General features: G+C 39.9%; 1 protein-coding gene across 4 annotated transcripts in view; it reads right to left on the bottom strand.

Annotated features, from left to right (window-relative positions):
- VWA3B (von Willebrand factor A domain containing 3B) overlaps positions 1-13,952 on the bottom strand; it is a 225,651-nt gene extending 211,699 nt beyond the window's left edge. For 3 of the 4 annotated variants that reach the window (XR_008677081.2, XM_031008311.3, XM_055378491.2), the window contains exons 1-2: positions 13,716-13,952; positions 7,792-8,019 (exon numbers count right to left, since the gene is read on the bottom strand). Coding sequence is in view for 3 of the 4 variants with exons in the window: in XM_031008311.3 (XP_030864171.3) it covers positions 7,792-7,987 (196 nt within the window). In the remaining variant the exon portion in view is untranslated. Of the gene's footprint in view, positions 1-7,791; positions 8,049-13,510 lie in introns of all 4 variants that reach the window. The other variant, XM_063695582.1, reaches the window with a different exon arrangement.
- Between the last annotated feature and the right edge of the window lie 442 nt (positions 13,953-14,394).

Genomic DNA, 14,394 nt, shown 5'->3' with positions numbered 1-14,394 from the left:
AAATAACTTGTATTTATTTTTTATTTTGTCTTTTAAAAAAGAAAGAACAGAGATGAAGGCAGAGCAAGATGGCAAAACAGGACTTTCCAGTGATTGTCCCCTACAGAAACATCAATTTGAACAACTGTCTACACACCAAAATACCTTCACAAGAGCTAAGAAAACCAGGTGACAGATCACGGTACCTGGTTACAGCATAATATGAGGGTATAAAGGATAGTTTTACCTTACCTGCATCACCCCTCCCTGAACCCCAGGCAGCACAATGCAGAAAAATACCATTATCTGGGCAAAAGACAGGGAAGAAAGAATAGGACTTTACCTTGGACCCTAATACAGGGCCTGGCACAGGAAAATCCAGCAGCAGGCAGATCCACATGGCCCTTGACTGCAGGCCGGTACTTGTGGACTAAGCCTCTAGATCTATCCTGGTGCCAAACAGGAACCCATAGCTGCTGTGAGATGAATGCAAGCTCTAGCCCTTATCACCACTGGCTGACTACAGTGACCATGGGCTAAAAATAACCCACAGTGACAGGCAGGTCTCAGCCGCCATGGGCTTCAGTCGTGCCTCTGTGTGGCACTAGCCTCAGTGGCCATGGACTCTGGGTGTGCCCCAACACTGTATCAGCCACAGCAGCCATAAGAATCCAGTCCAGTGCTGTGCCAGCCTTGGTGGCCATAAGATTCTAACCCAGCACTGTGCCAGTCATCATGGTGATCCTGGGCTTAGGACACCCCCTAGTGCTGCAATGTCTGTAGTGGTCACATGCTTAGGGACCACACCAGATGACTTGCCCAGAATCTGTGGACAGGCTTACTAATGAAGGATATTCCCAGACAAAGCCAGATGGCAAAGACTGGAATAAGCACCTGCTTCTTTAATGCAGACATTGATGTACAACCACAAGGATCAAGAACGATCCAGGAAACATGACATCACCAAATGGACATAGTAACATGCTAGTGACTGACCCTACAAATATGGAAATGTATGAACACCCTGACAACATTTTCGAAGTAGCTGTTTTAAGGAAGCTCAGTGAACTTCAAGAAAATACAGAGAAACAATTCAACAAAATAAGGAAAACCATAAGTTACCAGAATAAAAAATGTAAGAGAGATTGGTATGATAATAACAAAACAGTAACCAGGGAGCTGAAAAATAACTGAACACAAAGAAAAATGCAATAGGGAGTATCAACAGCTGAATTGAACAAGCAGAAGAAAGAATCTGGAATTTGAAGAGAAGTTATTTTGAAAATATACAGAGCAGAAAAAATAAAAAAGAAAAAGGGAATGAAGAAAGCTATGGGACTTACGGGAAAGCATCAAAAGAGCAAATGTTCAAAAGGGAGTAGAGAATGATAAAGGGGTAGAAAGAGTAAAGAAATAATAGCAGGAAACTTTCCAAACCTGGAGAAAGATATAAGTATCTGGTTACAGAAAGGTCAAAAGTCTCTAATCCTCCAACCCAATCTAAATAAGACTACCCCAAAAGATATTATAATCAAACTGTCAAATACCAAAGACAAAGAGAGAAAGCTGAAAGCAGGAAGAGAAAAGAAGCTAGTAACATATAAGGAAGTTCCAATATGTCCAGCTTCTCAGCAGAAATTTCACAGGCCAGAAGAGAATAGAATCATATATTCAAAGAGCTCAAGGAGAAAAACAAAAAGCCCTGCCAATCAAGAATTCTGTACTCACCAAAGCTGTCCTTCCCAAATGAAGGAGAGATAAAGACTTTCACAGATAAACAAAAGCCGAGGGAGTTCATCACTACCAGACCTGCCTTATAAGAAATGCTAAAGGGAATTCTTCAAGCTGAAAGAAAAGGACACTAATGAGTAACACAAAAACATCTAAAAGTATAAAACTCAGTAAGTATACAAATTCAGAATACTCTAATACTGCAATGGTGGTTTTTAAATTACTTATATCATTAGTATAAAGGTTAAAGGACAAAACTATTAATAATAATAACTAGAATAATTTGCTAAGGGATGTGCAATGGAAAAAGATATAAATCATATCAAAAATTCAAAATTGGGGGATAGAGTTAAAGTTTAGAAGGTTTTTGTGATCAAAATTAACTTGTTATCAGCTTAAAATAAATTCTTATAACTGTAAGATGGTTTTTGTAAGCCTTGTGGTAATCACAAAGCAAAAACCTATAATAGATACACTAAAAATAAAAAGCAAGTAATTAAAACATACTACTAGAGAAAAATCACTTAATCACAAAGAAAGAGTAAGAAACAAAAAAAGGATCCACTAAACAACTAGAAAACAATTAACAAAATGGCAGCAGTAAGTTCTTACTTATCAATAATTACCTTGAACTTATGTTCAAGGACTAAATTTTCAATCAAAATACACAGAGTGGCTGTATAAAAAACAAGATCCACCTATATGCTGCCTACAAGAGATTAACTTCACCTGTAAGGACACACAGACTGAAAATGACAGGACAGAAGCAGATATTCCTTACAAATAGAAACCAAAGGAGAACAGGGGTAGCTATGTTTATGTCAGATAAAATATATTTTAAGTCAAACACTGTAAAAAGAGACAAAGAAGGTTATTATATAATCAAAAAGGGATCAATTCATCAAGAGGGTATAAAAATTTCAAACATATGCATCCAATCTAATTAATAATTAAGAAAATATTAATAGATTTGAAGGAAGAGATAGACTACAATGCAATAATAGTACAATAATAGCAGAGGACTTCAGTATTGCCCTTTCACATGGACAGATCATCCAGAGAGAAAAATCAACCAGAAAATGTTAGATTTAAACTGAACTCTAGACCAAATAAACATACACAGAACATTCGACCCAACAGATGCAGAATACACACTCTTCTCAACTGCACACATAATATTATCTAGGATAGCTCATATGTTAGGCCACAAAACAAGTCTTACCAAATTTGAAAGACTGAAATCGTATCAAGTATCTTTTCAGACCACAACGATATAAAACTGGAAATCAGCACTAGGAGGAACTTTGGAAAATTAACAAATACATTGAAATTAAACAACATGCACCTGAATAACCAATGGGTCTATAAATAAATTAAAAGGTAAATTAAAATATTTCATGGGCAAATGACATGAATAGACATTCCCAAAAGAAGATATACAAATGGCCAACAAACATATGAAAAAATGCTCAACATCACTAATCACTGGAGAAATGCAAATTAAAATCAGGATGATACACCACCTTACCCCAGCCAGAATGGCCATTAATAGAAAGTCAAAAAACAATAGATATTGCCATGGATGTGGTTAAAAAAAGAAAAAAAGAATGCTTATATATGGGAATGCAAATTAGTACAACCTCTATGGAAAACAGTATGGAGATTTCTTAAAGAACTACATGTAGATCTACTATTTTATCCAGCAATCCCACTACTGAACTACTGAGTATCTACCAAAAGGAAAAGAAGTCATTGTCTTAAAAGGACACCTGCACATGTATGTTTCTCACAGCATAATTCACAACTGCAAAGACATAGAGCCAATCTAAGTGCCCATCAACCAATGAGTGGATAATGTGGTAGAAGAAAATGTGGAATATTACTCAGGCATAAAAAAGAATGAAATAATGTATTTTGCAGCAACTTGGATGGAGCTGCAGGCCATTATTCTAAGTGAAGCAACTCAGGAATGGAAAACTAAATATCAAAATGTTTTACTTATAAGTGAGATCTAAGCTATGGGTATAAAAAGGTATACAAAGAGAGTGGTGCAATGGAATTTGGAGACTCAGAAGTGGGGAGGATGTGGTGAGGAATAAAAAACTAAATATTGGGTCCAATGTGCACTGCTTGGGTTACAGGTGCACTGAAATCTCAGACTTCACCACTATACAATTCATCCATATAACCAAAAGCCACTTGAACCCCAAAATCTATTGAAGTAAAAAAATTTATTAATTAAATTAAATTAAAATATTCCTTGAGACAAATGAAAATGGAAATACAACATAACAAAACCTATGGGTACAGCAAAAGCAGTCTAAGAGGAAAGTTTATAGCAATAAACACCTACTTCAAAAAATATATATCTCAAATAAACAACCCAATGTTGCACCTCAAGGAAGTAGAAATACAAAAACAAACAACTTTAACAAGTAGAAGGAAGAAAATAATAGCGATCAGAGCAGAAATAGAGAATACAAATACATAAAAATATCAATAAAACAAAGAGATAGTCTCTTGAAAAGATAAACAAAATAGACAAACCTAGAGCTAAACTAAGAAAAAAAGAGAGAAGACTCAAATAAAATCAGAGGTAAAAAAGGAAAAATTACAACTGATGCCACAGAAATACAAAGGATCGTAAGAGACTACTGTGAACAATTACACATGAACAAATTAGATAACCTAAAAGAAATGAATAAATTCCTGGACACATACTTTCTACCAAGATTGAATTATGAAGAAATCTAAAATCTGAACAAACCAATAATGAGTAAGGAGATGGAATCAGTAATAAAAAATCTCCTGGCTGGGCGTGGTGGCTCACACCTGTAATCCCAGCATTTTGGGAGGCTGAGGCAGGTGGATCAGCTGAGGTCAGGAGTTCGAGACCAGCCCGACCAACATGGTGAAATCCCGTCTCTATTAAAAATACAAAAATTTGCTGGGCATGGTGGCACGTGCCTGTAATCCCAGCTACTCGGGAGGCTGAAGCAAGAGAATCACTTGAACCCAGGAGGCAGAGGTTGCAGTGAGCCAAAATCGTGCCACTGCACTCCAGCCTGGGCAACAGAGCAAGACTCCATCCTTAAAAAAAAAAAAAAAATCTCCCAGCAAAGAAAAGCCCACGACTGAATGGCTTCACTGCTGAATTCTACCAAACATTTAAAGAAGAACTAATACCAATTCTTCTCAAACTCTTCCCAAAAAATTGAAGAGGAGAGAATATTTCCAAATCCATTCTCTGAGGCAACATTACCCTGACGCCAAAACCATGCAAGGTCACAACAAAAGAGGAAAACTTACAGGCCAATACCCCTGATGAACATAGATGCAAAATGCTCAGCAGAATATTAGCAAACCAAATTCAATAACACATTAAAAAGATCATTCACCATTATCAAGTGGGATTCATCCTAGAAATGCAAGGATGGTTCAACATATGCAAATCAGTAAATGGGATACATCATATTAACAGAATGAAGGACAAAAAACTACATAATCACTTCAATAGATGCAGAATAAGCATTTGACAAAACTCAATATCTCTTCATAATTAAAAACTCTCAACAAATTATGTATAGAAGAAATGTGCCTCAACACAGTAAAGGCCATATATGACAAACCCACAGCTAACATACTGAATGGCAGGAAAGTTGAAAGATTTTCCTTTAACATCTGGAAGAAGAAAACGATGCCCACTTTCATCACTTTTATTCACAACAGTACTAGAAGTTCTAGCCAAGGCAATCAGGCAACAGAAAGAAATTAACAGCATCTAAATTGGAAAGAAAGAAGCTAAATTGTCCCTATTTGCAGATGACACAATCTTATACAGAGAAAATCCTAAAGACTCCACTAAAAACCTGTTAGAATTAATTAACAAATTCAGTAAAGTTGCAGACTACAAAATTAACAACAAAAATCAGCAGTGATATACATGCTAACAGCAAACTATCCAAAAAAGTGTAAAAGGAAACCATTCCATTTACAATAGCTACCACAAACAAATAAATAAAGTACTTAGGAATAAATTTAACTAAGGAGGTGGAATATATCTACAAGGAAAACTATAAACATGGATGAAATTGAAAAGACACAAATTTAAAGATATTCCATGTTCATAGATTGGAAAGATGAATACTGTTAAAAATGTCCACACTACCCAAAGTGCTCTACAGATTTAGTGTAACCCCTAACAAAATACCAATGACATTCTTCACAGACATAGAAAAAACAATCCTTAAATTTGTATAGAACCACAAAGAAAGCCAGAATACCCAAAGCAATCTTGAGCAAAAAGAACAAACCTGGAGGCATCACACTACCTGGCTTCAAAATATACTACAAAACTATAGTAATCAAAACAGCATGATACTGGCATAAAAACAGACACACAGATCAATGGAATAGAATAGAGAGCCAAAAAATAAATCCACATATGTACAGCCAACTGATTTTTGACAAGGGTGCCAAGAACACACAATGGGGAAAGGACAATCTCTTCAATAAAAGGTATTGAGAAAACTGTATAGCCACAGGCAGAATAAAAAAATTAGGCCCTTATTGCCACCATATACAAAAATCAACTCAAAATGAATTACAGACTTAATTGTAGGATCTGAAAATATGAAACTACTGGAAGAAAAAGGGAAAAGATCTATGACATCGATCTGGGCGATGATTTTTTGGATATGACCTCAAAAGCACAGGCAACAAAAGCAAAAATAAACAAATGAGATTACATCAAAGTAAAAAGTTTCTCTACAGCAAAGGAAAAAATTCAACAGAGTAAAGAGACAACCTACAGAAATAGGGGAAAATATTTGCAAACTATACATCTGAAAAGGGGTTAATATCCAAAATATTAAAGGAACTTAAATATTAAAACTAAACCTGGTTTTTAAATGGACAAAAGTCCTGAATAGACATTTCTCAAAATCAATCATACAAATGGCCAATAGGTATATGAAAAAAATGCTCAATATTACTAATGGTCAAGGAAATGCAAATCAAAACCACAATGAGATACCATTTCACTCCTGTCACAATGGCTAATATCAAAAAGATAAGTGTTGGCAAGGATATGGAGAAAAGGATACCCATACACACTGTTGGTGGGAATGTAAATTAATATAGCTATTATGGAAAGCAGTATGGAGGTTCCTCAAAACGCAAAAAATAGAACTACCATATGATCCGGCAATCCCACTACTGGATATATATATCCAAAGGAAATAAAATCAGTAAGTGAAAGAGATATCTGCACTCTCTTGTTTGGTGCAGCACTATTCACAATAGCCAAGATAACGAAATCAACTTAAGTGTCCATCAATAGATGACTGGATAAAGAAAACATAGTACATATACACAATTAAATACTATTCAGCCATAAAAAGGAAAGAAATCCTGTCATTTGCTACGTGAACGAACCTCAAGGGCATTATGTTAAATAAAATAACCAAGGTACAGGAAGACAAATACCACATAACCTCACTCGTGGAATTTTAAAAAGTTTATCTCATAGAAGTAGCAAGTAGAGTGATGCTTATCAGAGGCTGGGGTGGTTGTGGCGGTGGGAATCGGGAAGATGTTAGTCAAAGGATATACCACTACAATTAGGACATCTAGTCAAGAGATCTATTGTACAGTATGGTGATCATAGTTAATGATGATGGATTGCATTCTTGAAAAACACAGAAAGAGTGGGTAAGTGTTCTCGCCACAAAAAATGACTATATGAGGCAATGCATTTGTTAATTAGCTAGATACAGCCATTCACAATGTATACATTCTTCAAAACATCGTGTTGTACATGATAAATACATACAGTTTTATCTGTCAATTTAAAAAGTAAAAAAGAAAGGATGAAATTAAGCATTATTTAATACATGGATTGACAATTGTATGTCTACTTAATACACATATATTGGGGGCACACGTGCAAGCATTTTCTACTGATAGGGATATAAGATCAAAGCAAGCTCAGAGACCTGTGGTTTTTGAGGGGCCTTCAGAGCTGATGCAGCCACCTCAAAGGCTAAATGGCAGCATGCTGGTTGTTTATGAGTACTGTACCTTCACAATGTGGGAATCCGATCTGTGACAAAATCTGTTTCAAGGTCAATTTGTTGCTCTTAAGCCCATGCAGTTGAAGCCATTTCTCAGATGAAATGAGACTCTGCTCAGCCAAGTCTGTTTTGGTGTTACTCCATCCCTCTTGCCTCTGCAGCTGCTGCTCAGAGATGGTAGAAGATGGGCCTGATTTCTCCATCTCTGAATCAAGATCTAAGTCACAGCAAACTCCTGTAAGGGCAATCATAAACTCAGACTTCCTGAAAACTTGGAAATAATCTAACGCCAACAGGGGATTGGCTTAACATAAATTATAGTACACCCATGAAGTGGAATGCTATTTATCAATTAAAATTATACATGTATATTTGGTGGAAAAGAGGACAGTCACATGAATTGCTAAGAGGTATCCATAAAGTTCAATATTCAACTATATATATATATATATATATATATATATATATATATATATACACACACACACAAAAACATCTAGAAAGATATTCCGTAACAGGTTTAGAGTAGTTTTCTCTGTGTGGTGGTAGTATGTGTGGTTTTTGCCTTTTCTATATTGTTTAAATTTTTGCATTATTTGAATATTTCTAAAATGGGGTTTACTTTGTTTTTGTTGTTGTTGTTGTTGTTGTTGTTTTTTGTTCATTTGTTTTTGAGAAGGAGTCTCGCTCTGTTGCCCAGGCTGGAGTGCAGTGGCACAATCTAGGCTCACTGCAACCTCCACCTCCCAGGTTCAAGCATTCTGCTGCCTCAGCCTCCTGAGTAGCTGGGATTACAGGCGCGTGCCATCATGCCCAGCTAATTTTTGTATTTTTAGTGGAAATGGGGTTTCACCATGTTGGTCAGGCTGGTCTCGAACTGCTGACCTCGTGATCTGCCCGCCTTGGCCTCCCAAAGTGTTGGGATTACAGGCGTGAGCCACTGCGCCCAGCTGGACTTTAGTTTTATAATCAGAAAACTGCAAAGCTCTTCCATTTTGGAAAAAAATAAATACTAGCCCCAGAACCTTCACTACACATCTGTATTCCAATAACAATCACACCTGACATTTTGCGCCCAATGAGGATGAGAAGGATAAAACTCTGACGGGTTTTTACCTGTCGAACAGGTGTAGTGGCTAATTGGGAGCTGGTGGCGGTTGGGAACCAGACCACAGCTCAGCCCAGCTGGAATACATGTATCCACTTTCTGAATGTTTTATTGTCTGGGGCTTTGCTCTACAATCGGACTTAAGCATTCTGGCCCATGTAGCCATCTGTTCTGGGATCAACTGGACCCAAGGCCATATGCAACATATTAAACTTAGCTAGACCTGCCTAAATATAGCTAGTGTATGCAAGAGGAAAGGATGGGGCCAAACTACAATGCAATCTTAACCCGCTCACCACAAATGGGCAGGGCCTGGTGACCTGGAGGAAGTGTAGAAAGTTCTGCTTACTTCCGTATCCAGAATTCACAATGCATGTAAACTGATACCCTGAATTGTAAAACTTTTTAACAATGAAAATAGGTTATTTCCCTATTTCTAAAACTTTAACTGTATTTCCTAAAAGTTTCACTGTCATGACATGGAAATTCAGTCAAACACAAAAATCAGTTGGACCAAGTCAGGGAGGTTTTATAAAAAGGAGTTAGAAGTATTATCATTAGCAAGCACTTATTTAACATCATGTTATGTGCAATTTACATTTAATCCTTATAATAACCTCATGAGGTAGGTACTGCTCTGATTTTCATTTTACAGATGAGGAAACCAAGACAGAGAGGGGTTAATTAACTTGTCCACAATCTTACAACTGGTAAGGGGTGGAGTTAAGATTCTAAACCAGGCCATTCAGCTCCAGGATCTGTGTTCTGTGATCTTTAGTGTAACAGAAGCAATGCAACAACTTCCATTTGTTGGTCCTTTTATACGCACTAGCTCACAGCTTCTTCATAACCGTATCAGTTACTCATTATTAACACGCCACTTACATGTGAGGAATCGCAAGCTTCGAGGATTTAAAGAACTTGCTCACAGGTTCTGCCACAGCCAGTGAGAAAAGCAGGAGTCAAAGCCATTTCTTAACCACTCTGCTATCTTTACAATTAACCTCCTCCAGCCAGGTCTTATGGGACAAGGCAATCTGCATTCCAGTAGGACTGCATTCTAGTAGGGCCCTAGGTCCTCGTCCGGAACACTAATCTTTATTCTCAGAGCTCAGACTCAATAAGCTTCTTGGCTTATCACTCTCAAACTTTTAAAGATAATGAGGCTGGGTGCAGTGGCTCATGCCTGTAATCCCAGCATGTTGAGAAGATCGCTTGAGCCCAGGAGTTCGAGACTACCCTGACCAACATAGTGGAGGACTCATCTCTACTAATTTTTTTTTTTTAATTAGCCAGGCATGGTGGTGCATGCCTGTAGTCCCAGCTACTCGAGAGGCTGAAGCAGGAGGATTGCTTGAGCCCAGGAGTTCGATGTTGCAGTGAGCTCTAATTGCACCACTGCACTCCAGCCTGGGCAACAGAGCAAGAACTTGTCTTTAGCGAGACTCAGTCTCAAAAAAAAAAAAAAGATAATAATTTCCATTTCAAGGTTTATGTGAATTTGTATTGTCCACATATGTTGAGTTGCAAAGGTATACAAATTATTATTGGTGAAGATCTGGCCTTCTTTCTACAAAGGCTCAATTTGATGAGAATATTGCAATATTACTTGGAGAGCATCACGTAGGAGTGGAAAAGTTTAGAATCAAAACTCAGTATAAGCCCATTCTGCCACTTTAAGGTGATTCCACCTCTCTAGGATAGTAATACCACCTGCACACCCTAACTCCCAGGGCTATTCAAGGAACAACTGTGCTAATGTATAAGTTATACGTGGATAAGCACTTTATATGTTGGAAACAGCTATGTGCAAATAAATGATCTAAAAGTCATGGTTCTTTAGTCATTGTATTTTGTTTCATGAGACCCACTTTCATCCCAAGCGCTTTTTATCCCCAAGTCTCCAATCATACTGAGCTAGAAAGTTTAGAATCACAGAACATGAAAACAAGGGCAGACTAATATGCCTCAACTTGTTTTTGAGGATCTATCCACAAAGACTAGAGCTGAAAGTCTTTTAAATTTGGTCAAGAAACAAGAAACAAGAAACAAGAAAGGGAAGCTCAGAAGAAACTTCTTTCTTTACTATTTCATCATTTCTAGTTAATTTTTCTCTTCCCTGAAACACACCCACCTCCTACAATATTCTTGCTGAAGGGAGTACTAGGTTTAAAAGGGAGCACTTTTACATAAACTGCCCTAATAAGATTTTGTAAAGTGGATTTGGGAACCTTAAAGAGGGGTTCAGAATAGTCACAGGTGTTATTTATAAGCTAAAGGGACATGTTTTTGATCCCCAAAAAAGGCAATCAAAACTTCTGCAGCATAGCTAAGGTGCATGCCCCAGTCCCTTTCGCACTCATATGACTTTTAAAAAATTAATTTTTAAAAAAAGTGTAATTGGCTCTACTGGATCTGAGAACCTGTACAGTTCAGTCTGATTCAGATCTTACCTCCAGGGTTTTGTAGCCTGAGAATATTTGTATTGTCTGAAATACAAATGGAATATTTGTATTGTCTGGAAAAAAAAAAAAAGGAAGGAAAGGGGGAAAGGGAGAAAAGCCATCTCCCAACAGAAGGAATTGTTCCACTCAAGTGGGATAGGAACTGTTCTGTCAGAGCAAGGAAGCCTGCTGCGAGCCGGGACGTAGCCCCCTTCTCCCCACCCCACCCCCACTAGCCCGCCTGCTTTCCCACCTCCAGGTTGGTCTCAGACGGCTCTTCTATGCGGACTCTTAGCCTGCAAGGCTCATTTCAAATGCTGCCTCTGCCATTAAGCCTCCCCGAAACCCCTTCACAACCTTCCGCAGCCCCTCCCTGGGAAAACCCTAACTTTTGCTATGATACTTTATCACTAAGGTCTTAGGCACTTCAGGCTTGTCCTCACTAGACTTAAAGACAGTTCAATGACTACGGAGACAAACTACAGGAAGATTCTCAGCACAGGGCCTCATACGCAGCAGGCACTTGGTGTGAGAGTTGAGATGAATAAAACTGATCACTCAGAGCTACTAAGAGAATCCTGATTTTGTTCAAAGAAGGCAAATATCCACAGTGTTAATAAGGCTAATATCAGGAAACAGCTCTTTTAAAAAAGGGATATATTGGCCAGGCACGGTGGCTCACTCCTGTAATGCCCCCTTAAAGTGCCAAAGTGCTCTCTTGGCACTTTGGGAGGCCAAGGCGGGCGGATCACCTGAGGTCAGGAGCTTGAGACCAGCCTGGCCAACATGGTGAAACCTCGTCTCTACTAAAAATACAAAAATTAGCCGGGCATGGTAACACACACATGTAATCCCAGCTACTAGGGAGGCTGAGGCAGGAGAATTGCTTGAACCCAGGGGGCAGAGGTTGCAGTAAGCCAAGATTGCACCACTGCACTCCAGCCTGGGGGACAGAGCGAGACCCTGTCTCAAAAAAAAAATAAAGGGGGATATATTATTTTCTGATAAAACTATGCTATTTATTTATTTATTTACTATTATTCAGAGTTTCCTCAGCTGACGTTATTATAAATTGGGGAACCAAGTAACCCAGAAGTCAGAAACAACAACATACCGGAGTTGAGCATTGCCCTAAGTTTTAGAGGCCATCCCAAGAACCATACATAGAGTTTGGATAGGAAAGTATTTCCTTAGAAGAAGGAGGAAGTGTAAAAGGAAAAACAAGGAAGTGAAAGTCTGAGCTGAAGATGTGGGCAGGCAAAGCTGTGGGGAAAATAGAAAAGTTAAGCTGGCAACTGTACAAGGGCCCCGTCTACTGGAAGCAGATGCTCCTGGGCTGCCCTGGGCGACAGTCTTGTGAAGTCAGCATGCCCTCAGAGAAAATGTCCTATGTGCTCGGAGGTTCAGGGACAGTGCAGGGTTGAGAGTCCATTAATCCAGTTTAGACATTCAATAAGCTTCTAGCTACTTTATTATCAACACCCCAAACTTCCTATACCCCTGTTAGTTTCTGAAAAAGAAGTCTGGGCTAGGTGGATATATATCTTGTGATTTAGGTGAATTTGTGAACGATGATTTTTCCAGGAAGAAAGGAAACTGGGACGAAGCTTCATGATGGATCCTGATGCAACTCTTCCCCAGAAACCCTTAAACCTCCTCCCATTTTTTCTGCCCTTAAGGGACAAGGCTTGGCTGTGATCATTGGCTCAAATAATGTGGACAGAGACAAGGATATTGAAGCGGACTGTCCCACGGTTGAGAAAATAGTCAAGAAGGCAATATCTGAGAATAATTGGAGTGCTTTAGGAGGAAGGTCATTGCTGAGAAGAAACAGAGCTTCCAAGAAAATGAAAGGAAAAGCTCTACCAAATGGAAACTAAATCTACTTATTAAGTCTTATTTCCATACAAGGAGGGTGAAAGAAACTGACATGATTGTGAAACCAAGTAAGTGTTGCTTTGGCTTTTAGACTATACATATTTATCCTTATGTTCAGGAAATGTGTTTCTTCTGGTTCCCATGTTCCCTCCAAAGCCCAGGTGGACTTCATCACCTTGAACTGCTGGCCTATGGCATAGACAGAAACTAGGAAAGCCGCTTTTCCACCAGAGCGGCTGGGCGTGGGCTCGGGTGAGGTGTGATGGAAAGAGCTCTAGAGTAGGAGGGGTCGGTACCTTGACCCTCGGCTTGCCCTGGGTAGCGGACGATTAAGTGGGCCAGGGCAAGTCACCGAGCTTTCCTGGTACTGTTTCCGCATCTGTAAAGTGTGCGTGTAGTCCAGCTCGGAAATGGCATTTTTCCAAGACCTCCCTAGGCCGCTTGTTGGAAGGCTCGGCACCTCGGCGGCTCTCGCGCGGCAGGGATCGCTCCCACACTTACTAGGCAATATGTCAGCTGGAAGACGTGGCGGCTCCCGCTCAGCAGCCACCCTCCCATCCTCCCGGGCCCCCCTGATCCGAGAGGGCGGGCGAGGTAAGCATCCCGCTGGTGGATAAGGCAGCGATTCCGGCGGGCGAAGGCTGCGCGCCGGGGGCGAAGGATTCCAGCTGTTCTAGGTCTCTGTGACCCGCGCCTCTGGTTCCGAGCGCGGTCTGTTGACGACGGCGTCTCCGCGGTTGCCTGGACACGGCCAATCACAGCGCGGCTCCTGGAGCCGGCCCCGCCCACAGAGCGAGCCCTCACTGGGGCGATGGCTGCGGACCGTGGCCAAGGGGGCGGGGCGCCGAGGCCGTCACCGAGCCAGGTGCGGAAAGCCGGGGTCCGGAACCACCCGGGCCGGGACGACCTCCACCCCAGACCCCCAAACAGAGGCCACGCTAGAGGGACAGGGCGAGTGGCGTTGCCCCTTGCGCCTACTGTCAATGGGAAAATTAACAACAGCGGAGAATATGAATGAATGAATGAACAAACAAATACACTGATGAGCTGGGGTAGAAATATAGGGTGCGAGCAGATAGGGGAGGAAGGCGCCAGAGGCCGAGGAGAGGCGAGGAGACTGCGGGAAAAGCTACAGACGAACTTCTTTTCATACTTTTCAGCAGAGCATTGACCCCTGTGT

This window comes from Gorilla gorilla, chromosome 12 (assembly GCF_029281585.2).
Source record: "Gorilla gorilla gorilla isolate KB3781 chromosome 12, NHGRI_mGorGor1-v2.1_pri, whole genome shotgun sequence".
Classification (NCBI taxonomy): Eukaryota; Metazoa; Chordata; class Mammalia; order Primates; family Hominidae; genus Gorilla; species Gorilla gorilla.
Note: the sequence above shows the minus strand (reverse complement) of the source record. Positions and strands in the feature narration are given on the sequence as shown.